This window comes from Sitodiplosis mosellana, unplaced genomic scaffold (genome assembly GCF_009176505.1).
Source record: "Sitodiplosis mosellana isolate CC-2019 unplaced genomic scaffold, AAFC_SMos_1.0 Smas_scaffold_1, whole genome shotgun sequence".
In the NCBI taxonomy this organism is placed as follows: domain Eukaryota; kingdom Metazoa; phylum Arthropoda; class Insecta; order Diptera; family Cecidomyiidae; genus Sitodiplosis; species Sitodiplosis mosellana.
The window spans coordinates 23,275,716-23,298,463 of record NW_022595244.1 but is presented as its reverse complement, the minus strand read 5'-3'; the positions used below and the strand labels follow the sequence as shown (position 1 = coordinate 23,298,463).

The 22,748-nt window shown below is 36.1% G+C and overlaps 7 protein-coding genes across 19 annotated transcripts; 3 read left to right on the top strand and 4 right to left on the bottom strand.

Annotated features, from left to right (window-relative positions):
- Positions 1-1,560: 1,560 nt before the first annotated feature.
- On the top strand, positions 1,561-7,560 carry LOC129572705 (glutamate--cysteine ligase). Of its 11 annotated transcripts, none has more exons than XM_055452780.1 (8): positions 1,561-1,809; positions 4,507-4,705; positions 4,879-4,990; positions 5,115-5,599; positions 5,675-5,934; positions 6,006-6,209; positions 6,321-6,851; positions 6,947-7,560. In XM_055452780.1, exons 2-8 carry the CDS (start codon positions 4,556-4,558, stop codon positions 7,107-7,109), a joined length of 1,905 nt encoding a protein of 634 aa, XP_055308755.1. In that variant the 5' UTR covers positions 1,561-1,809; positions 4,507-4,555; the 3' UTR covers positions 7,110-7,560. The 11 variants fall into 11 exon arrangements, with proteins under 11 accessions (XP_055308755.1, XP_055308750.1, XP_055308713.1 ...); XM_055452775.1 differs by having other exon boundaries at positions 1,563-1,769; XM_055452738.1 differs by having other exon boundaries at positions 1,630-2,226.
- A 354-nt stretch (positions 7,561-7,914) lies between these two features.
- On the top strand, positions 7,915-10,180 carry LOC129565334 (multiple epidermal growth factor-like domains protein 9). Its single transcript, XM_055440096.1, has 6 exons — positions 7,915-7,950; positions 8,014-8,344; positions 8,530-8,784; positions 8,860-9,073; positions 9,346-9,521; positions 9,622-10,180. The coding sequence occupies exons 1-6, from the start codon at positions 7,948-7,950 to the stop codon at positions 10,002-10,004; spliced, it is 1,362 nt and encodes a 453-aa protein (XP_055296071.1). The 5' UTR covers positions 7,915-7,947; the 3' UTR covers positions 10,005-10,180.
- A 386-nt stretch (positions 10,181-10,566) lies between these two features.
- On the bottom strand, positions 10,567-11,305 carry LOC129570240 (odorant receptor 94a-like). The gene is made up of 3 exons (XM_055449813.1): positions 11,175-11,305; positions 11,011-11,125; positions 10,567-10,941 (listed from the first exon to the last, which is right to left on the bottom strand). The coding sequence occupies exons 1-3, from the start codon at positions 11,303-11,305 to the stop codon at positions 10,669-10,671; spliced, it is 519 nt and encodes a 172-aa protein (XP_055305788.1). The 3' UTR covers positions 10,567-10,668.
- Positions 11,306-13,347: 2,042 nt separating this feature from the next.
- On the bottom strand, positions 13,348-16,718 carry LOC129566566 (ATP-binding cassette sub-family F member 2-like). 2 transcript variants are annotated; one of them, XR_008687743.1, is made up of 6 exons: positions 16,563-16,718; positions 15,624-15,799; positions 15,023-15,543; positions 14,312-14,926; positions 13,710-14,216; positions 13,348-13,621 (listed from the first exon to the last, which is right to left on the bottom strand). XR_008687743.1 is itself a non-coding variant. In XM_055442627.1 (4 exons), the coding sequence occupies exons 2-4, from the start codon at positions 15,793-15,795 to the stop codon at positions 14,405-14,407; spliced, it is 1,215 nt and encodes a 404-aa protein (XP_055298602.1). In that variant the 5' UTR covers positions 15,796-15,799; positions 16,563-16,718; the 3' UTR covers positions 13,348-14,404. The 2 variants fall into 2 exon arrangements, 1 of the variants encoding a protein (XP_055298602.1); XM_055442627.1 differs by having other exon boundaries at positions 13,348-14,926.
- LOC129570164 (ATP-binding cassette sub-family F member 2-like) lies at positions 13,457-14,401 on the bottom strand. The gene is made up of 3 exons (XM_055449696.1): positions 14,333-14,401; positions 13,710-14,216; positions 13,457-13,621 (listed from the first exon to the last, which is right to left on the bottom strand). Exons 1-3 carry the CDS (start codon positions 14,399-14,401, stop codon positions 13,457-13,459), a joined length of 741 nt encoding a protein of 246 aa, XP_055305671.1.
- Positions 16,719-16,957: 239 nt separating the features above from the next.
- Positions 16,958-19,543, top strand: LOC129566133 (MAU2 chromatid cohesion factor homolog). The gene is made up of 5 exons (XM_055441765.1): positions 16,958-17,330; positions 17,437-17,616; positions 17,688-17,939; positions 18,092-18,475; positions 18,559-19,543. The coding sequence occupies exons 1-5, from the start codon at positions 17,100-17,102 to the stop codon at positions 19,372-19,374; spliced, it is 1,863 nt and encodes a 620-aa protein (XP_055297740.1). The 5' UTR covers positions 16,958-17,099; the 3' UTR covers positions 19,375-19,543.
- Positions 19,544-20,264: 721 nt separating this feature from the next.
- Positions 20,265-22,661, bottom strand: LOC129566147 (nuclear pore complex protein Nup214-like). 2 transcript variants are annotated; one of them, XM_055441789.1, is made up of 6 exons: positions 22,289-22,661; positions 22,032-22,100; positions 20,908-21,102; positions 20,766-20,823; positions 20,574-20,692; positions 20,265-20,493 (listed from the first exon to the last, which is right to left on the bottom strand). In XM_055441789.1, exons 1-6 carry the CDS (start codon positions 22,353-22,355, stop codon positions 20,402-20,404), a joined length of 600 nt encoding a protein of 199 aa, XP_055297764.1. In that variant the 5' UTR covers positions 22,356-22,661; the 3' UTR covers positions 20,265-20,401. The 2 variants fall into 2 exon arrangements, with proteins under 2 accessions (XP_055297764.1, XP_055297774.1); XM_055441799.1 differs by lacking the exon at positions 22,032-22,100.
- Between the last annotated feature and the right edge of the window lie 87 nt (positions 22,662-22,748).

Genomic DNA, 22,748 nt, shown 5'->3' with positions numbered 1-22,748 from the left:
GTGTGTGTGTGTGTGTGTGTGTGTGTGTGTGTGTGTGTGTGTGTGTGTATGTGAGAGCAGCATGGGCTCGATTCGAATTCAGCTCAGTTGGCTATGCTATCTCGACGTATAGACGCATGCGGCCTCCAATACGGACATAATCGGTGTGCGAATCATTACATCATGTTTTTTTTTCTCGAAACAAAACAACAACAGCAACGCGACAACGGCGGCGGCGACAACAACAACAGACCACATATTTTGTTCTGCTTTATTGGCGTTAGATCGTCGTATACAGATGAACAACCGAAAGCATGTATTTGCTTACGGAAATTCTTGTGTCATTGCGTGTACCATTCGATCGGCCATTGAGCAAAACATCACATATACCACGCGCAACGGATAACCCACACGCCTGAATACGGCTGAATATAAACTATTCCTGAATTGGTGGCGCTTTATTTTTCAACGAGTTGCGACGAGTGAGGAAAAACAACGGCATCATGCAAAATAACAACTTTTGGATGTGTTTTACTCTGGCTTTCCTGCTGCACATTATTGTTAATGTAACTTATGATAAAGTTGAAATGATATCTCAATAAAAATTCTTGTGAAATCAACTTACTTCAACAAACGAACAAAAAAATCATCGGATGCTTCATTTTTTGGGAGAAGACAAAGTTCACGATAAATTTCTACCAATAATATTGCAAATTGAACACAAGCTGTACATTAATTCAACATGCTAAAAAAACAATCTCTTTTTTCAATCATTTGGGTGTGCGCTAGGATTTTTTCACTTCGCCGATTGCTTTTAAATTAAGCGACAACGGATGAAAATAAACAGAGAGAGAAAAAAATCGCACGCTTATTAAATTAAATCAATTACAGTTGAACGATGGAATTCAGATCAAATGTTTAACTGACCCCTGTCAATTAATCGAAAATGTATTCGCAACATAGCACTAGAATATGGACACCATGATTAGTCAGGCTGGCTGGCTGACTTGGCATGAGATTTTCAACATTACGTTTCCTTCAACTGTGTGTTGGCGCAAGTGACGAAATTCAATGAATATGATTAAACGTTTGATGTTGGCAATTGACATTTTTCAGAAGAAAAAAAAACTCCGACTAACTTGTTATGTTTGCATATGCATTGCACAACGAAAAGAAAATAACGCCAGTTTTACGGTTTGCACACATTCCGAAATTTAGCGCGAAATGTGAATTAGTTCGTTGTGCAATGCAAAAGATGGCGCTGAAATGTGTACAAAGTCGCAATGTGTCGGAGAAACGCAAATACCTTCGATAAACTATTGTGAATGGACACAACAAAAAGAAACTGCTCACATAGTGAGCAATTACGATTTAACAAACTTTTTTCTAGATTGTTCATTCTAATATAGAGACGAAATAATGATATTGCAATTGGAATTGGATTTCACTTTTAAATTCAAAAACAATCTATAATTTTTGCTAAATACGATTTCGCTGTGTATGAAACTGTCGAACAGCCGAACGTTTTGGTTTCATTGGAAAATGTGACAGCTTCAAAAGCCATCGTAAATTTGACAGAACACATGCATTGAGAAACGTCTTCGCCACCGTCACGCTCGTTCGCTTTTTTACGGTGAATTCAATGTGCGTTTTCGTGATTCGAATAAGAAGCTCATGTGCTAGGCTGAAATAAAAATTACGAACATCAAAAACATCCAACTAGTCTGGTTGAAAGTGTCGCGGCGAATATACGTGAAAAAGAGAACGAGTCGTGAATCGAATAATTTGTGGTGTGTGCATAAAAATATATTTGCTTTAAGATTCTATGAGGTTAGAATTGAAAATCAATAGTTGCTCTTTTAAAAAATCGTCTTTTGATTTGTTTTTTTGACAGACACACAATTTCTGTTGTGGCACCGCAATTTTCCGTGTGATGTTATTGTGACATTGATTTTTTTGCCCTTCGAATATGTAGAAAACGAATTACATCTGATGTTGAAATGATTTTTCAACGGTGTCATTTTCATATTTGACTGTACACATTCATCATATTCCCGTCTCTTTTGCACAATTATATCAAAGCACAGTCGTTTTCAGGAAAAAAACAATTTCTTATCTGAATTTTGTTGATGTCATCGTGATACGAGCTTTGAATTTTTTCTTCTATCTGTGTCGCACTCATTTGGAAATTCCAACTATTTCACTTTAGTCACTAGTTTTTGTGGAACTTTTCGATACAAACATTAAGTGAGTGATTGATACAATGTGTGGTTTTCTGCTAAAATTAGAGTGATTAGTGTGAGCATGTTGTGTATTTGCTTAACGTTAAATTTTTACTGACCGATTCACACATATTCTGAACCGAAACACTGAATTTCTTGTACGCTTACCACTCGACCATATTCAACTTCAATTGATTCAGTGGCGCGATTATGCGAATTACATTGCATAATCATCGTTTTTTTTAAGTGGATGTGAATAAAACTTCAATTACGAATAATGCTAATTAAATGACATTGTTTATTTGTTTCTATTTTTCGCCGAAAAATGTTGGTTTCGCTGGTACTGCGAGCCAAATTCGTAATTCGTCAGTGTTTTCTCGTGAACATTCAGTTTATGTCATGTTTATGATTTGTTTAATATACAGAATGCAAACTTATGAATAATTGCATTTATCTGTTCACAGTAAAATCGTATAGTTTATTAACCATTTTGCGCAATTGATGTAAGAATGTTTCTCAATTTAAGCAAATTGACGCGATTTTAATGATTCGAACGATATGTTTTGTAAATAATTGGATAAATTTTAGCGCTTATCAATTTTCATTTCGGATGTTTTAAAACACTGTGTTTATTTTAAATTGGTCGCAAGTCATTTTTTCTCATGAACAAATAGAGTAATCAATAAATGGTTTATTTTTTTCAAATGGTCAACAATTGAAAAACGAGTCGAGCAACACTCATCAAGGTCAACACTCATCGATATCTCATGCATGTAAACACTTTTGAACGGTGAACAATTTTAAGTTTTTCGTTTTCCGCGCTTCGAATTTTTTGTTTGTCATACAGCAAATACAACTGTATAGTACTTGTATGGGATTGTAGACTTTTTTTTTGCTTAAAGAACTAATATGCGCCATCTCTAGTTTTTTAAATGAAGTTAATTTAGTTCTCTTTCTTTTCTCCACATTTACATGTTATTTCGTGAGAAATTCTTCTGAGCCTTCAATTCGGTTCGAAAATCTCTCCACACCAAAAGATGTCATTGCTGTAATGTGTGTTTTGACTATTTCTGAATAGCCGTACATGCTTGAGCAAATACATCGGTGAATAAGTGAAATCGCTATGTGTTTTAGAGAAGCGAAGAGAAAAAAGTGTCCGTGAATTTGTTTATCGATCAATATATCAAGGGCAGTCGGTTACCGTTTTATAAATGCCGACACCAATTACATACATTGTATTTCATTAAATGCTGATGTCAAATTTTTACTCTTCGATTTCAATGAATCTCTTTGGTCGGTTTGAATTACATTCCGTTTGCAAAAAAGACTCAAATATCCGATTTGTTAACAACGCAAATTATAATAACTAATCAGATTACATATTCCATCTCAGTGATTTGCATTTCGCAGTGTAGATTTGCATACAGAACGAGTCAGCTATTCGCAAAATAAATGGTGTACCAATGTGTGTGTGTCACAACAGATTGTGTTCAGTTGACTGAAACGAAACCGATTGTTCTTTTTTTCATTCTCACAACAACTGTTTTTCTCCCCTCCTCTCTTTTTTTTTGAACTTTTGTTCAAATCGGTCTCATATAAAAACGCATGAGTCATTGGGGTGCCGTTCGTACCGATGATGTTCCGAAAAACAAATTGGTTCGCATTATTATTTGATTTGGAGAATAATTTTTCTACCCACCATGTGACTGATATCAGATGTGTATACATCCGGAATTATCATATAAAGCACTCAGTCAAATTGTATGACATCATTTTTAATTGAACTGTAAATACAGTTCAGTTATATGAAACGCGTAACAGACAGCTGATAATCCGTTTTTTTATCATCTGTCTTGGTTTCAACACACGGAAAAATCGCATGCCAAACACACTCTTTTGTAGACATTTGCAACGATAAAACGTTTATTTGTTGAAAAAAAAAACGCTCTTCTTTGCGATAATAAGTACACTTGCCGACACTTGCATTCTTCGCTCATTGGGAAACGACGATGTGAGGCTTTATAACATTGTGTTAAATTACGTTTACTCCACAAGTCCACATTTCTTCGTGAATAAAAAAAAACAGTTGAAAAAAATTCACATCGATAACGTAAAATTAGAATAGATTGAATTACTCACACTTTTATCACAATTTTCGGTTCCATTAAATGCGTTAAAAAAAGGAAAATTTGACACTTCATATTACTTCTTTCGGTTTTCATTCCATTTTATTTGATACAATTAGAACGATTGAATGTGAGTTTTTTTTTGTCTGTTATTACATGCTTTTTATTTGATTTTATAGATTTGAATTGGATTTTACGTGTGGATTAAACAAGAACTGAAGCTACAACATGGGTCTGCTGTCAGAAGGAAGTCCATTGACATGGGAAGAAACGAAAAAATTATCGAAACATGTTCGTAAGCACGGCATCGAGCAATTCATTAACCTTTATCGCCGGCTCAAGGACCGTACCGGTGACATTTTGAAATGGGGTGACGAGGTACATGTACATTCATTTATGCATGATAGAAAAGCAATTGGACTTTTATTATGGCCATCGTTCAATTGTTATGGCTTGAATGAATCATGAAAGAGTTTCGTTTGTTGCATGATTTATAGAATTAAATTGAATACAAAATATTCATACATTATCAACTTTTTTTTTGCTTTCAGGTGGAATACATTTTGGTCAAATTTGATGATAAGAACAAGGTCGCTCGTGTGTCCCTACGCGCTCCAGAATTATTGACTATTTTAAATCAAAGGGAAGCAGACGATCCAAACGGTAAGATAGACGTTCATGAAATTTTTCCCATTGATAAGGTCATTTACATAAAATTCTTATCAATGTTTAGGTTTTGGATACTGACTTCAAATTGAACGCTAAAAATATCGTTTCTTATTTTCAGGTGTAAAGTCACTATGGCGTCCAGAATATGGAGCCTATATGATTGAAGGAACACCTGGTCAGCCGTACGGTGGTCTGATGGCGCATTTCAATGTTGTGGAAGCAAATATGAGATACAGACGACAAGAAGTAATGGAACTATTGCAAGATGACGAGGTTGTGATGTCATTGACGAATTTTCCACGCTTAGGAGCACCAGATTTTACTTGGCCTATTTATAAAACCCAACCGGATAATGAAGAGAGCGCAGCTCGTTCATTGTACTTTCCAGATGAAGCCATTTTCCCCGGTCATCCACGCTTCAAAACATTGACAAGGAACATTCGACAGCGACGCGGTGAAAAAGTCAACATCAGATTGAATGTGTTTAAGGATGAGAACACCGAAATTCCAGTCGAGGGGGCACCAGCCGATCAACCAGATGCCGTTCACATGGATGCCATGGGCTTTGGAATGGGATGTTGTTGCTTGCAGTTGACATTCCAGGTATGGATAAATCTATTTCAATTCGATTATGTTTGAAACACTCTCTTATTAAATCGATTCTTCTCCATGTTTCAGGCGTGTAACATAATCGAAGCTCGTACACTGTACGATCAATTGACTCCATTGTGTCCGATTATGTTGGCACTGACAGCAGCTTCGCCCGTTTTTCGTGGCTACCTTGTTGATTCGGATTGTCGCTGGAATGTTATAAGTGCATCGGTTGACTGTCGAACGGCTGAGGAGCGTGGCGAAGTGTCACTCAAAGAAAACCAATTCAGGATACAAAAGTCGAGATATGATTCAATTGATTCATATCTATCGCCGGAAGGAGAAAAGTAAGTTTAGATTGAAATTTGGCTCCAAAAGCGACGTCAGAATTAACAATTCTTTTGAAAATGGATTTCAGATACAATGACGTGCCTTTGGTATATGATGAAAAGATTTATCAAAAATTACGAGACGGTGACATTGATCACTTGTTGGCTCAGCACATTGCTCATTTGTTTATTCGTGATTCGGTGTCTTTGTTCAGTGAGAAAGTCCATCAAAATGACGAAGAAGATACAGATCACTTTGAAAATATCCAATCGACCAATTGGCAGACCATGAGGTATACAAATTAATAAATAAGATATATTTAGCCATATTTAATATAATTCGCATATTTTTTTAATATAATTTTTTCGCGGTCACGCGTGTGTAACTATCCGCAACGCTACAGATTTAAACCGCCCCCAATGAATTCAAAGATAGGATGGCGCGTAGAATTCCGGCCGTGCGAAGCTCAACTCACCGATTTTGAAAATGCTGGCATCGTTTGTTTCGTCGTCCTGTTGACACGTGTTATCCTTTCTTATCACTTGAACTTTTTGATTCCAATCAGCAAAGTGGATGAGAACATGAAAAAAGCACAAAAACGCAACGCTTGCCGCGACGAACGATTTTGGTTTCGAAAGAATATCAATAGCAAAGGTGTAAATAATCACAATGAATCGATTAACCAAAATGGTGAAACGTCAATCAATGACGAATACGAACTTATGACTATCGATCAAATCATCAACGGAAACGGATCATCGTTCCCCGGCTTAATTCCATTAATTAACAGTTATTTGTCATCGATGGATGTGGACGCAGACACACACTGTACTATACAACGATACATTCGTTTAATTCAACGACGAGCTGCTGGCGATCTGCTGACCACAGCATCATGGATTCGACAAGAAGTTACCAACCATCCAGAATACAAGTAAGTTTGAAACTGTTCAATTCTGCCGAAGAGGAAATTTTCTTCGATTTATTTACAATTTTCAATACAATCTTGTTCTATTTCTGGAATAACAGGAAGGATTCCGTTGTTTCTGATCGCATCAACTACGATTTGCTCAAGAAGGCGAAGGAAATACAGGAGGGCACACGGTCATGCGAAGAGTTGCTCGGTCGATGCACTCAATCCAAGACGAAAGAAACCATTCCCTCAGCAATTCAAAAGCATTTGAGTGCTTAAATTCACACACATATTTCTTCGATTGAAGATTTAAACACATTCATATATATTTTATGGTGCATATATTCATTTAATCGATTTGATAATGCCTAATGAAGTTAAAAAAAAGTTAGTTGAACACATATTTTAGCAGCTCTACAAACATACGAATTTTCCATGTTAATTTCGTTAAAGTTCAAGTTGTTTTTTAGAAGAAAAAAAATAAGAAGAGAAGGAATATTTTAAGCTTAAAATCTTAGATGGTGCATTTTAACAACAGTCATTTTTAAACAAATTGAAGAATTTATATTCTATGAAAAGAAAGAAGAAGCAAAATAACAAATCCCTGAATCGCAGGCTGCACGTTAAATTTTAATATGTACATCATTTTTTTCCGTTTGTTGTGAAATTGTTCATTTTACTAAAAAAAAGAAATAAAGATTTTATTTTACAATTCGATCAATGCAACAAATTGTCGATTATTATAACCTGTCTTGTCAAAAAAAGGTGTGATTAAGAATGAAACTCCGTTATTAAATTTTTTTCTATTGAACTCTGAGAATTTTGATGACATTAGTTTTTGCGATGTTCGCTTTTCGCAAGTAACTTTGATCACGGTTCATGTGTGACCTTGAGAAATAAATATAATAAATTGTTGAATTGATGCTCGAACCAGTTAAGTTTATTTAATTGTCCACCGTTGTGGTAACTCGTAAATTGAATGTTAATTACATTCTTTTTCTCAATAACCGGTTTCAAGACTCGTATTTTGATGCTTCTCTTTCTCCAGTTTGATCGCATCATTTTAGTTTGTTTTTGTCTTTACCTCAAATCCTTTGTTTACTTTAGCTTCTCTGCCATGGTAAATTTGTTGTCAGAAAAATTTGCAACAGCGCATCCTGACCCAAAATTTATTTACTTCTAGATGAAAATTGAATTTGTGCCTTATTTTTTGTGCCAATTGTTTGCATATGTATCGTGTGCAGAATTTTCGTGTCCTACAATTAGCGAAGGTTATCCACCGTTTTGCATTTGTAGGTATGGACCAGCATACGATAACACAACAAATACATGCCCCAGTCCAGAATGTCCAACGGCTAGCATTGCCCAGCCATCTTATCCCAACTGCACCTGCACCGAAAAGAATTCCGGATACAGTGCTTATATAAACGACTGCTTCCAAGCTTGTCCTGAAAACAGCATGGGCTACTGGCCTACGTGTGATTGTGATGATAAGTCGGCAACCTTCGATAAAAGTAGGTCACCGATTGAAAGTTAAATCATACCATTCTTGTAATCTAAATAGTGTCTGGTGATGAAACATGGACGAATTTTATCAAAATCTTCATCAATTGTCGTGGCTAACACCGAGTTTATCATATCTTATTCACTTCTGATTACTTCAATTTATTAGTTTAGTTTTATTTTCTTTTGACTGCAGCCTCATTCAAATGTCTCAGATGTCCGGAAGATAGTGACCATGGAATTTATCCAGATTGTAGCTGTGCTAAAGTTGGTGTATACAATCGATATCAGAATGTATGCACTAAATGTCAAGGCAATTCAACCGGTGTATATCCGAATTGTGAGTGCAGCGATGAGAATGCAGTGTATAATAATCTAAGAAATAAATGTGAATTTTGTGTGGAAGGCAGTTCCGGTAGCACTCCAAACTGTGTTTGTGACAATGGAGCAGGTTTGTAAATATCGAAGTATTTTATAACACAAAACCCATTTCAAATTTGATTGATTTTTCTGCCATCATCAACAGAGTATAACGTGTTTGGAAACTACTGTGAACAGTGTCCTTTTGGTACTGACGGAGTGTATCCAAAATGTGAATGCACCGATGGAGGATCATTTAATGGTTATTTTTGTTTACGTTGTCCATGGAATTCAAAGGGACCCTATGGAAATTGCACTTGTGAAGAAAATCTAGTGTATGATAGGGAAAAGAACGCGTGCTATGACTGCCCATCTCACAGGTAACGAGTACAGCTTCTTGTAAATAATTATTGATTATTCGCTCGGTAGGATTTACTTGTGCTTATCTTATGTTGATTTAAGCAATCCCACGATGTTATTTCTCTTTATATTTTGCCTTTATTGCCAATATGGAAATTTAAATATAATAAAATCTTTACAATATGGTTGGCTGAATTTACAAGGAAAAACACAGATGAAACTCATCTTATATTGAAATTGCCAGGAAAAAAAATTATGCTTTCATGAATCATAAATTTAAATTTATTTTCAGCACTGGCACGTACCCTTCATGTACGTGCAACGAGTCATATCAATATGATGCGGAGAACAACTTATGTCGCCGATGTCCAGAAGACTCAACGGGTATATACCCGAATTGTGAGTGTTCCAGTGGATTATTTGGCATTCGCTATGGAGAATGTGTGAAGTGTCCATCGAATTCAACTGGTTTGTGCATCCAAATTACAAAATCAAATTGCTCTATTGAATCTAGATATTACATGACTTAACTATTTACTGTTCTCGTTGTGTATTTTATTATAATCAGGTATTTACCCCGACTGTGAATGTGAGCTCGAGAACTACATATTCAGCGCCTACATAAATCAATGTTATATTGAGTGCGGTAGTGACAGTGTTGGATTGCATCCCCATTGCTCATGCAATCAACCCGAAACCTTCTATGAGCCGGAGGAATTCGCATGCAAAAGTAACGTTGGTCGCGAATGTCCGAAGGGCGTTAGTATCGGAACTGGACCAGATTGCTTATGTGTTCAGAAAAATTATGTATTCAATCGGTTTTTCTGGTCTTGTTTTTATGGAAATGCTACGTTTGCATATCCTTCCAGTGCAAGTTGTCCAGGTGGCCAGACATGGCCACAATGCCCTGTTGAAATTGATCGCAATACACTGCTCAGTTTGGTTGGTTGAAATCCATTTCTCAAACTATTAAACTTATGCCCCAGATATTTTCAGGTATGCTTGATTAGCCATTAGTTGATTTGGAAAGAGAGAATTTATTCAGGAAGGGATTCCAAATACAAACTTTTTCAAAAAATAAAAATTATAGACTTTTCTGGGTTAATACTAAATTAACAGTAGAATAATTGTTGTTTTTCTATGTTTTATTGATGCAAATAATTTTTTTTATGAACTGTGTGTTGAGAAATGAATTTACAATTTTATTTTACCTTTTTTTTATTCAAAGATGTTTTTTTTATTTAAAAACAGTCAGATTCATAACGGATTTGTTTGCGGCGATGGTAGCGATTCAAGCGGCATATTAACGGTACTAAAGCGGCCTTTTAAATTTTATGACAAATTTCAGAGTTCATATTGCGAACGTATTTAGCTCAGCTCAGGCCTACTCAACAGCAAATATGCAATCTCTGTTTTTAACACAAATGTTCCAATTTTATTCAACTTTAACTGGTCCACCCCTCATCATACTGTCAATATTTTTTTTCTCAAAAAGGTATTCGAGTACCTAATTCATGCTATTAAGTACGGCTAGAAGGGAGTATGTCAATTTTAGAATCTAAAACAATTGAAAATAAATAATAAAATTGATTTTGCTTTAATTTTTCTTCCAAATTCATACCTTCATCATAGTGGTTAGATTCAAAGTAAAAGTTTTGGCCGAATGAATTTGAATCGGTTTCATCGATCGTACCATCAAAATTCTCAACGATTGTTTAACATCTTTATTTAACACAATCCAGTTTGATTGAAATGCGGCGTATGGAATTTCCTCTCCCTTCAAGAATACGTATGAACCAAAATACGATGGGATCAAAATCTCCAAAAGCATTTGTGCTATATAAGTCAGTGAAAATACAAAGGTTGGCATATCTTCGGAAATAGTAATCTGTAATTATTTAATTAAAATATTATGCACTGACGTTTTGAAGGAGGAATAGATTCGGTTTGCTAGAACCTTGCTAATTTGGTAGGAACTAATGCATAAGATGATAGCACTGACACCAAACTGTAAAAATAATGTAGCCGACAAGAGTTTTTCCAAGAGCTTTGAATATCTGAAAAAGTATTTGCTTTTGCACGCATTGCGAAAATAAATCAAAAGATTTAAATTTCAATTACCTTGAAATGCCAATGTACATCTCAAAAATATTCACGAGTTCCAATTTATGCTCTTTTGAGTTGTCATTGCCAAAAGATCGCAAGCGTACGCATAAGATATTCATGTATCCAACAAGAATGCACATCATCATTATGCCATAGAAATTGAGCGCAACGAAAATTGGAATCATGCAGAAGTTTGCGATAGCTTCATAAACCAACCCCCCCACATAGACCATTGGTTGTCGAAATGATTCATACGGATAATAATAAGTTGATGAATAAATTCTTTCTTCAGGCGTAGTAATCGTTAGTTGATGAACCAACGATGCCAAACTCAAGCATGAAAACATCGCGAAATACTTGAAAACCAATTTTGATTGGTTGATGAATGGCTCTAAAAATTTATGATATTCGCTGAATTGAATCTTTTTATCCATATCCTCCATCAAATCCAGTAGTTTAACAAAGGTATCCTTCACAATCTTTACAATCAATGCTTTAAATGAAATGGTTACAACAGCACTTGCAACCAGCAGAATATGAATTATGTCGTCAACAGAACTCACGAAAATCACCGAGCTCAACTTGAATAAGGAGTGCGCGACGAAAATAAAAATCCCCACTATGACCGACCAAATACTGTACGATATTGAATTATTTTCCGGTGGCCATAGTCCATAGACTTTGAAAGCTTTCACATACCAAGTCACAATCTCGCGAGTGCCCATTTTAAGTGTTTATAATTTGAAATACTCAAACAGTACTAGCGCTTCATTTGAGAGAGAAACACTTCCTTTTATAGTAAGTCCATGTTCCCACTTTTCTTTGATCTTTTTCGGAAAAACAAAACGTTTATCGGAAAATTGCACATGAAACCTTGATGAAAGAGAATTATCAAAATAATAAGATCGAATCCAGGGGGATTGCAAAATAAAATGTTTTTTTCCTTTTGGAGCGTACAACTCAATTTTAATGAATTTAAATGACATTTTGATTCTTCAAATATTTTTGTTGTTTTTTGAAATGTGTTCTGGGTGTAAAAGTGGCACACATGCAAATAACTCTCCATTTATTTGAATACACGCATTTACGATTGCATTTATTCATTTTCAGTTTTTTTCAATTGACCGATTTCCCACACTAGAGTACGAAATACTTGGAAAAAGAGCATGAATGCTCGAATTTATTTGTGGACGCTTGTGGTTTCTGCGTATACTTGAATCCCCCTAGGTTTGGTTGCGTAATATGGATCCAATCAATTCCGGAAGAAAACAATTTACTTCAAAAGTTCTCGGAGAATAAGCTGTTTTGCATAATTTTCCCGTTGTTTGTTTTCTTTTCATCAAAGACTCAAATAAAATATTGTGGACATTGGATTTTTGTAGAAAAACAAACGAAATTACCCTCTGACATTTCTTCTTGCGGTTTTATAATGAAGTAATCACTTAATGAATCAACCTAATTTGGAAACGGAAGAATTTTATTTTCCATTTGAACAAGAAAACAATAAGTGTATGTGCAATCGTTATGGTACAAATTCCAAATTCAATAACTAAATTAAGCGTAATAAATTGAACTAATTGGAACTCCTTTTTAAATTGGATTTCCCTGTTTACAAACATCGATACTTTAAAATCAAATACCCTTTAGAATAGGATGTTTTTCATTCGATTGAAATGTTGTTTACTCTATTAAATGCTAATAAAGTATCTGGGGTATAACTAAATGCTAAAAATAAGCCTCCAGCAATAATATGCTACATTTGCACATACAATAATCCGCAGACAATTTTAACATTGTTCGCAAAATCACCATTGAATGGAAGAAGTTGAAATGATTCAGAAATCAATAGTAGTAACTATTCAAAAATTAAAGAACCATCTATATGCTTCATGAGTTCAAACGTCGTTCGAATGGAGATATCGTCGAGAATCTATCGTGGATTTTATATATAAATTTTAAAGCGTATTTTTGTTTTGTTGCTCTTATGGAATTGTGTTGATGTGCTGTGATGATGTTAGTGTAACAAGTTCACGCGAGATGCACGTGCAGACACAACACTCACTACGCAAAAATGTTAAAAGACCTGATCAATGGGAAAACCCATTTTTGACTTCATTCACAAACTTTAGTCAAATGAAAAATACAATTAAAATAAAATCACGCGTTGGATAAAATAGAAACAACGTGATTTGTGTTTGTTTGGTAGTTGAACAGTTTTTTTTATTGGTAAGAATGAACTTTGTTATCAACGAACAAGTTATTTACAATAAAGCTAGATAGTAAATAAATTTGCAGCTCTATTTTTGCTTGCCGTTTTCCTTATCATTGGTGACGCAGTGCGATTTCAAGTGATCTTTGTAATCCAAAATGTTGCCGTTCCATTTGGTAACGGTGCCTTTCTCGCAAATCCAAATCTCTTCGGCAACTTGATTGATAAGACGGAAGTCGTGACTCACCAACACCTACAGAACATCCCGTTCAAAATAAATTGAAATAAATGAATATGCTGTGTTTGAATGAGGCATGCAAATTTAAAAGTGTTACACGTACCATTCCACCGTCAAAGTCATTGATGGCTTCAGCGAGAGCGTCAATGGTTTCCATATCCAAGTGATTGGTAGGTTCGTCAAGTAGAAGCAAATGAGGTGTTTGCCCAGCAAGCCATGCGAACACAACACGACACCGTTGACCATCAGAAAGCTGACGAATTGGGCAAACTTGTTGTCTGCCAGTCAATCCATATCGACCAATAATTTTACGCATGTCTTCGCGTTCTTTTACTTCTGGGAAAGCTCGCATCATGTACTCCAATGGAGAGGCATCCAAATCCAACAATTCATGCAAATGCTGATGATATCTGGCTATGCGCAAATGTGAATTCTTACGAATCATTCCGGATGTTGGTTGCAGATCGCCATACAACAATTTCAATAGCGTTGACTTTCCGGCTCCATTGGGGCCTACAAGAGCAAGACGAGTGTCCAAATCGATACCAAACTCGAGATTTTTGTAAATGTGGGGCGTACTATCGTTGTAACGGAACGACACATTTTGCACCTGAAATTACATTAAATAATTTTGATTAATAGAAATCGTTTGACTTGCTACTATGTGCTGTGCTTGAAACCAGTTCAACCTATTCTGCTACGTACCATGATTACCTGAAATTATACAGACAAAAGACATGAGTTGGTAAAGAGATCGTTGTGTGAGTTTTTGAAGAATAAAATGAGTGTATTCATGGGTTAATGTGAACTTACCGGTGGAGGAATAGTACCACAGCTTGGAAAAGAGAAGTTCAGCGTTTTGTCATCAACCACTTTGTCGGTGAGGCCTTGTGCGACCATTTTTGCAAGAGTTTTCTCTTTGGATTGTGCTTGACGGGCCAATTTGGCCGAACCGTGACCAAATCGAGCAATGTAATTTTTCATGTGTGCGATTTGATCTTGTTCCCAGTTGTATTGTTTCATTTGATTTTCCAGCAATTCCATGCGAGTACGGCAGAACGCCTCGTAGTTACCCGTGTAGTATTTTAAGCGTTTCTTGTCCATGTGAATGATGTTGGTGCACACACCGTTAAGGAAATCTTGTGAATGTGAAATCAACACCAAAATACGTTTGTATTGGCTAAGTTCTTCTTCCAGCCAGACGCAAGCTTCAAGATCCAAATGATTCGTTGGCTCATCGAGCAACAACAAATGAGGCTTCACAAACAGTGCACGGGCCAAAGCAATTCTCATACGCCAACCACCGGAGAAATCTTTTGCCTACACACGAATTATAGAGAGAGAGAGAGAGAGAGAAATAAAACAAAAGAAATTTAGCGCGATGAAATCGAAATGATTATCTTTCGTTTTGCTCACCTGTTTCAGTTGCATTTCTTTAGTGAAACCAAGACCGTGGAGTAAACGAGCTGCTTTCGCCTCGGCTTGATCGGCGGCCATATCATCGAGCCGTTCATAGATGTCCATGAGTTGATCTTGCGACTCATCATCTTCTTTAGTTGCAAGTTCTTCGGCTAATTTTTCCAACTTCAAACGTTCCTCATCCACCTCCATTACACATTGGAGGGCAGTTTTGGTTGATGCCGGAATCTCGCGGCTCAAATGGAAAATATCGATTTGCTCTTGAATGGGTACCTCACGATTACCCAGGACGGCCAATAGTGACGATTTTCCACAACCATTCAATCCGATCAATCCGTAACGACGGCCACAATTCAATTCAAGCATAGTGTCCTGTAACATCTCCGAACCGAAGAATGTAATGGAAAAGTTGTCGATTTTAATATCACGCGATCGTGGATGTACGGCCAATGAACCAGTACAGGCACGGGCTTCTTGATTGATACGTGCTTCCATCTCCAACTTTGCACACAATTTTTCTAAAGAAAAATAAAAACGTCACCATTTATTGAACACCATAGTTGTTGTTGTTGTTGTGATTTATTGGTGTGTATTTTACCTTCTTCAGTCATTTCGACGGCAGCACCATTGGTTGCAACACCGTTGGTTGTTCCATTCGTTGGTTTCTCATCGTTCGTGTCTTTCGAAGTAACCGTAGTAATTTTTTGATTACGTTTCTTTTGTGCGTCTTTCTTGCGCTGTTGTTCACGTTTCTTCGAATCGGATGGCATTTTTCTATTTTTCAATTAATCCAACGAAGCAGACCAAAGAAAATCGATCAATATTTTATTTATTAAAATAAATGTCTGTAATAGAGAATGCGAGCAACAGAAAAACAGTTTAGGGCGATTTAGAAAAAAATGTCACGTTGTATCTTTTTTTTCTGTTGCTGCACTATTTCACTGCATTAGGCGATATAATAAAATTCGACGTGAAAATCGATATATACACACAACCGAACCGCGATTGAAATTTGTGAAATTTATACGTAGGCAACTACAGCGACAGTATTTCAGCTGTTCATGTTTTAAAAAGCGGGAGATACAGATGAGTCAAAATTATACAATACAAAGATCACACACAGTACGTCGAGAGGGAGAGAGAGAGAGAGAGAGAGAGACCACAAGCGCAAAGGAAAAAAGTCAATCCTCAATGGAATTTTTTTTCCTAATACTGCCTTTGTTTCGTTATACTAGTATATGGGTGTTTAACACACGTTGCGTTCGCTATTCGCATACACACTGACACAACTGTTCAGTCATTGTGTATGTGATCCTGTGTATTTGACAGCCATAGAATCTCGTTTCTTTATAACCACATTAATCGAGACATGCATGTGTGTTTCGAGCAACCAATCAGCCAACACGGAAATAATTGCAAAATCATTGACTCATTTTTCTCGGAATTTCAACACGCAATTTTATCATCGCCACTAAACTTCAAATGATTACACTTTTATGAATGTTTTAATAAACGAAAATTGATTGAAAACACAAACCTTATTTCACAAAATCGAGAGAATTGTCGTATGCAACCAGCTGAATTGAATTTAGGTTTACCACGCAGCTTCACGTGTGATTCTAAAAAGACTGAGAACGATGACAGATTCGCTATTTTCAGGTGTTCGATGACTTTCAATACGATGCGACCTCTGGCTGCTTTCATCGAACAGTGAATGTTCCGCTTGATATGGGATTTCATTTATTACTTTTGGCATATTTTGGAATGTCTACTCATTTCATGGAATTTAGTTTCAACTTGAAAAAAGTTTTCCCCCTCCCCTTTTGTTTAGAATATTTATTCCATATTTCATTTTTCGCGTCAAATAATTTAATAATTGTAAATAAAAGTTAACGATTTTCAAAAACAATGATGACCGTATGCCACCAGATGGCGATGGTGACACTTAGAGAATTGGTCGATTGACAAATGTCAAAATAGAAAACAAAAGTACGCGTCGCTCTTAGAAACATACACAGTCTGTGGGCAATTTTTTATTTTAGTTATTTAATTTCGGTGGCAAAGAACTTGAATAATGTCGTCTAAACAGGATCAAGATAAGATCTACATATCACTTCTTGGGCTGGCTGAATATTTTCGCACCACCAATCCACCGAATATCAAAAAATGTATCCAGAGCCTGCAAGCACTGTTCACATTTATGCCACCGACGAAAGTGGTCGCCCGTACTCACCTCCAAATGGGACAAGTTTTATTAGTTTACACACAAAACGTTGACTTGGCTCGCCATCACTTGGAGCAAGCGGTAAGATTTTGTTCTACCATTTCATCATAAATCCAAAGGAGATAAAAGAGTTTTCACAGTAAAGTTATTAATAATTGTGTTTATGTATTTGTTGGTGTACTTTCAGTGGATGCTGTCGGAGAATGTGCAAAATTTTGACGATGTAAAATTTGATGCGGCCAGTTTGATTGCCAAATTGTACCAGGAGCAAAATCAAAGCATCATGGCAAAACAAGTACTGAGGAAGGCGTTGCAAATATCACAGCACAATGTTTACTGGCACTGCAGGCTGCTTTTCCAATTGGCCGTAAGATAGCACTTTCACTTTATGTTGGAATGGATATTTGAAAAGTTTTTTTTTGTTCGATATTTTTATAGCAATTACACGCGAGCGATAAGGAATATAGTGTTGCATCGGAGCTTTTGGCACTCGGCGTGGAATCGACAGAAGAAACGAATGCAACATACTTGAAAGTGCTATTTCTACTAAGTCGTGCCATGATCTTATTGATTGACCGGAAAATGAATGACGTGCTGGCGATATTCCATCAGGCGAGCATCGTCATCGAGAACTCCATTCAGAATTTGCATTTGAAAGAATACCTCAAAGTTTTTTATTTGGTGCTACAGGTAAATTTATTCATTGTTTTTTTCCGACAAATTTGCATGCCATTTTCAGAAAAGTTTTACGAATTCTCTTAATGAACCATTGAAAACGACTTTCTTCATTTTGACTGGTTATTTACGTAATTTTTGTGTGTGTGTGCTTTCTTTGTTATCAGGTGTGCTATTACTTGGCATTAGGTCAAGTAAAAACGGTGAAACCGAATCTAAAGCAACTTCAGCAAAGCATCCAGTCGTTGTTGTCTCCCACTTGGCCACCGGACGAAGTGATTTTCGGTCAAAATGGAACCAACACCTTGGAAATGTTCATGTGGTTACCTAAAGAGCAATTGTATGTGCTCGTTTATTTAGTGACAGTGTCACACAGTATGATGGCTGGATACATGGATAAAGCGCAAAAATTCACCGAAACCGCATTGGAGCAGATTGAAAAATTGCGTGCTCAAGAAAACAAGCCGATTCTCTCAGTTTTTCAAATTACTTTACTCGAGCATATCATCATGTGTCGACTGATTATGGGCAACAAAACGGCAGCTATTAAGGTAAACTTCTATTTTTTTTCCACATTCCGTAAATTGAATCGCCTATAATCAACCTATTCACAAACAAATTTGATTCCATTCAGGAAATCTCACTGGCTCGCGACGTGTGTGTCAACTCCCCCGACAAGAAACTGTTGCAGCGTCACTCCGCTCAATTGCATTGTCTGCTTGGCCTATACGCAATGTCAATCAGTTTCTTTGAGCAGGGGGAACGTCAGTTGCTATGCTGCATTCAGGAGACTTCTGAGCGCGATCTAAAGCTATTTGCTAATTTAAATCTGGCGATAATTTATCTGCGAACAAAACGTGAAAATGATTTGCGTCAAATACTCGATGCGGTTTCGTCGGAGAATTCGCAGTGTATGAACAGTCAAGCGTTGATGGGCTGCTTTTACTATGTTCAAGGTTTGAACTCATTTCACAAGAGTAGTTTCCATGAAGCGAAGCGTTTCTTGCGTGAAACACTGAAAATGGCCAATGCCGAAGATTTGAATCGGTTGACATCGTGCTCATTGGTGTTGCTAAGCCATGTCTTTTTAAGTATTGGCAATTCAAAAGAAAGTATGAACATGGTAACGCCGGCCATGCAATTGGCATCCAAAATCCCGGACATTAACGTCCAATTGTGGGGGAGTGCGATCCTAAAAGATCTTTATCGAATGTCACAAGAGGTGCACCAAGAGACTGAAGCGTACAACAATCATGTGGCATTCTCACAAACTCTTCTCGCCGACCAATACACATGCACTCAGTCACGTGAACACGCAATTTTGCTGAACTGGTTTAATGGGGATCCACCTACGTATACCGACGTTCAACAACAGCAGCAACAGCAACAAAACGCCATGGCAATGCCATCAACATCATCATACGTCCAAAACTATGGCGGTGCACAATAAACACCATTAACATTTTTCCTTTCCTTTTCGTCATTATTTTATGACTTCGATTGCGTGTATTTAAAACATTTTTTGAGCAAATCTAATCTAATAGTATAAATTGTAACTTGGTTGAGAAAGAACACAATTATCGATAAGGAATAAAAAGTCGAAAACAGCGTCAACTTAAGTTTTGTTGTTGTTGTTGATTGTCTGTCGTCCTTCTTATTATTATTGTTATTATTATTCTACGGGAAAATGAATCTTATAAAAATCGGAAGATGAACTCGTGCTACTTTTGTGAAGTTGAATGTCAAATCTTGGAGTTATCGGAGACGGTTTTTGATAGGCAAGCATTTTAATGACGCTAAACCATTTCGAAGTACCACGTCCACACATATTTTGATGAATTCTAAAAAAGTTTTTTTGCTCTAGGCTTCCATATCATAACAGCGAAAAATAGACACATGTACACACATTTATATTCGAATTAAATCAAGTCAATAGAAGTATGCACGGTTCGTTGATCGATAAGTATGATTTTTTTTCGTGTGGTGAAGAGTGTATCGTTGCTTAGCTCTTTGTGCTTTTTTTGTGTGTGTGTGTGCTGTGTTTGATTTTGTTGTTATTTTGACTATTCTCATGCTTCAAATTTACGAGTATTTTCAGGGGATCTTTTTATATGGCCACATGAATATTAATATGAAAGGTGAGTCGTTGCCATAATCTAATTAAAGCAAAATGATAGTTAATTGAACAACCGGCCGAAGGCGATTATGCGATTTCTGAAACTTCTTTTTTTTTTAAATAGTTTCGACTGGTTTTCGGCTTTTGGATTTCATATAACTGGATGTGATCTAAACATATTATCACTAATTATGTAATCCAATGCAAATAAAACGAGATTCTGATTAATATTCCGTTTTTATTCCTCTAAATTTATGCTTGAAAATATATTTTGGAAATTTCTAAAAAATATTGAAAAAATTTCCATTTGATGCTTAACGTTTTGAAAAGAATTGTGTGAACAAGATGTTATTGTTATGTTCTAAAATCCAAATCCTTGGTTGTAGGCTTGTGATTGGCTGTTTGTATTTGATGCGGCGTTTGATTGTGTTTGACCAAAGTTTCCACCGAATCCTTTTCAAATAGAAACAGAAATTTTATTAACGCAAGATTTATTGAAAGGTAAAACAGTTTCCGATGAAAAAGAGACATACCCCCAAAATCGCCTTGATTAAAGCTGGCTGAGTTGGCATTCGCTGATGCACCGGCTTGTGAACCAGATGAGCTTGGCCTACCAAAACCACCTCCTTGTGTGAATGATTGCGTGTTAGCGCTATTCGATTGTTTGATTGATGTTATTTTATTTGAAATTTAGAATTAACTGAAAATGTATTAACAACACTTACGATGAAGCGGCGTTTGACTGTGAACCTCCAAATTGACCACCAAAACCAGGTGGGAATCCTTTGAAAACACAATCGAATGTTTGTTAACGATGTAAATGGGTATTTTTTTCTAATTATAAAAAGTTATTGAATCAAATCTCACCTCCTTGGTTTATTGACGATGACTGAGCTATGGCGTTCGATTGACTATTTACTTGTTGTTTTTGTGGTTGGCTGAATGCATGATAAGGAGAGTACCCTTGTTGATGACCAAAATTATGTTGAGGTGGATCAAATGCTTGTTGATGACCGAACCCTGGTTGATGACCATGTTGAATGTATGCTTGGCCACCGAAAGCTTGAAAAATATAAAAAGAATTACATTGGTAATCCCGAACTTTTCCGTACCGTTGGCCTGCGTTGTCCGTAGGTAATTTTTGTTATTTTTTGTGAATTTTCTTGAAATAAAGGCAGTGAAAATATAATAATAAAAATAAAGTGAAAAATCGGTCACTTTAACTTAAATTTCGACAATTTTGTATGAGAGGTACCCGTAAACCGATTCTCATTGGCTTTAAACTTTCTGAGGTTTCATTTTTTGGAGAAAAAATAAGATTCTGAAAGTTTCATGTTGATCGCTTTTGCAGAAGTTTGGTTTTTGGCCCTCAATTTTTTCCAAGAAAATGTCGACAAAAATTGAGGAAAAAAAATCAAACTTCTTCAAATGCGATCAACATGAAACTTTCAGAATCTTATTTTTCTCCCAAAAAATGAAATCTCAGAAAGTTTAAAGCCAATCAGAATCGATTAACGGGTACCTCCCATACAAAAGTGTCAATTTTTTGAGGTTTTTCTTAGCAAGTACCCCAGGATCAAATCAAAAATGGCTCATCTTCGAACTTAAACTAAGTTTTTTTGATACACAACTTTTGGCATTTCCAGATTTTGATTGTCTCAATTATTTTTTGAGTTATCGTGTTGACAAACACCAACGACGACGACGACGACGACGACGACGGCACACGAACGGAAAAGTGTCTCAAAAAGTGGTTTTCTACGCGTTTCACGAGTTTTTATGATGATCTAAACCAATTTTGCGAAAAAAGTTTTCGGGACCAATTCCTATACTTTCCCTTGACAAGAAAGCATTTCGAATGAAACACAAAACAATTTCATCGCGATTCGATTGAATGTTTGAAAAAAAAAATGTATTTTTGATGTAAATGAGCTCTATTCCAAATATTCTTAGTTATTCAATAAGATTTCAAATAATTCTTTCTTTGTTACCTGGGACACCGAAGCCTTGTCCATGTTGAGCTGAACGAACTACAATGTGGTGATCAGGAATTTCAATAACTATTTAAATGGAAGAATCGTTTTTTTTTCTTTCAGTAAATTTTGTCTAATTTTCTTTAAAACAAAAACATTGTACACAAATCACATTGACCATGATTGATATAGAATTTTTCATATTGTTTTTCGAGCTGTTTATTTATAATTAGCACTGAAATAAGTTTTTATCAAATTGTTGGATGTAAACTTACGGTAAGGAGCAGCATTTGTACTTGCAATGACTGCACACAAAATGGCGAAAGCACCAAACGATTTCATTTTTTGCACTTTTAAATAAACTATTTCCTCCGGCAATGAATATCTGTTTAATCAATTTGACCATCGGCAATGCACTTTTTATAGAAAAATGCCCGTGCGCTGATACTTTTGCACTTAATGCGTGTGTATCGACATTGCATTTCTCGTTTTACCTGTTTTATTCTTTATTGTAATGTTCTCGGTCGGTCAATGATACTGTTAACCATTGTGTACATCATCGTCTTTACTTCTTTTCATTGTTTTTCTGCTGTTATTATGCTAGCGATTGTGTGACTCATGAAACTTCTTTTTTCATCATTTAAACATTTAAACTGGTTCTAGGCTTTTGATTTCAACGTTCGTTTTGTTCTAAACACCAATTATGCAATTCCAATGCAAATGTTTTGCTTGAGA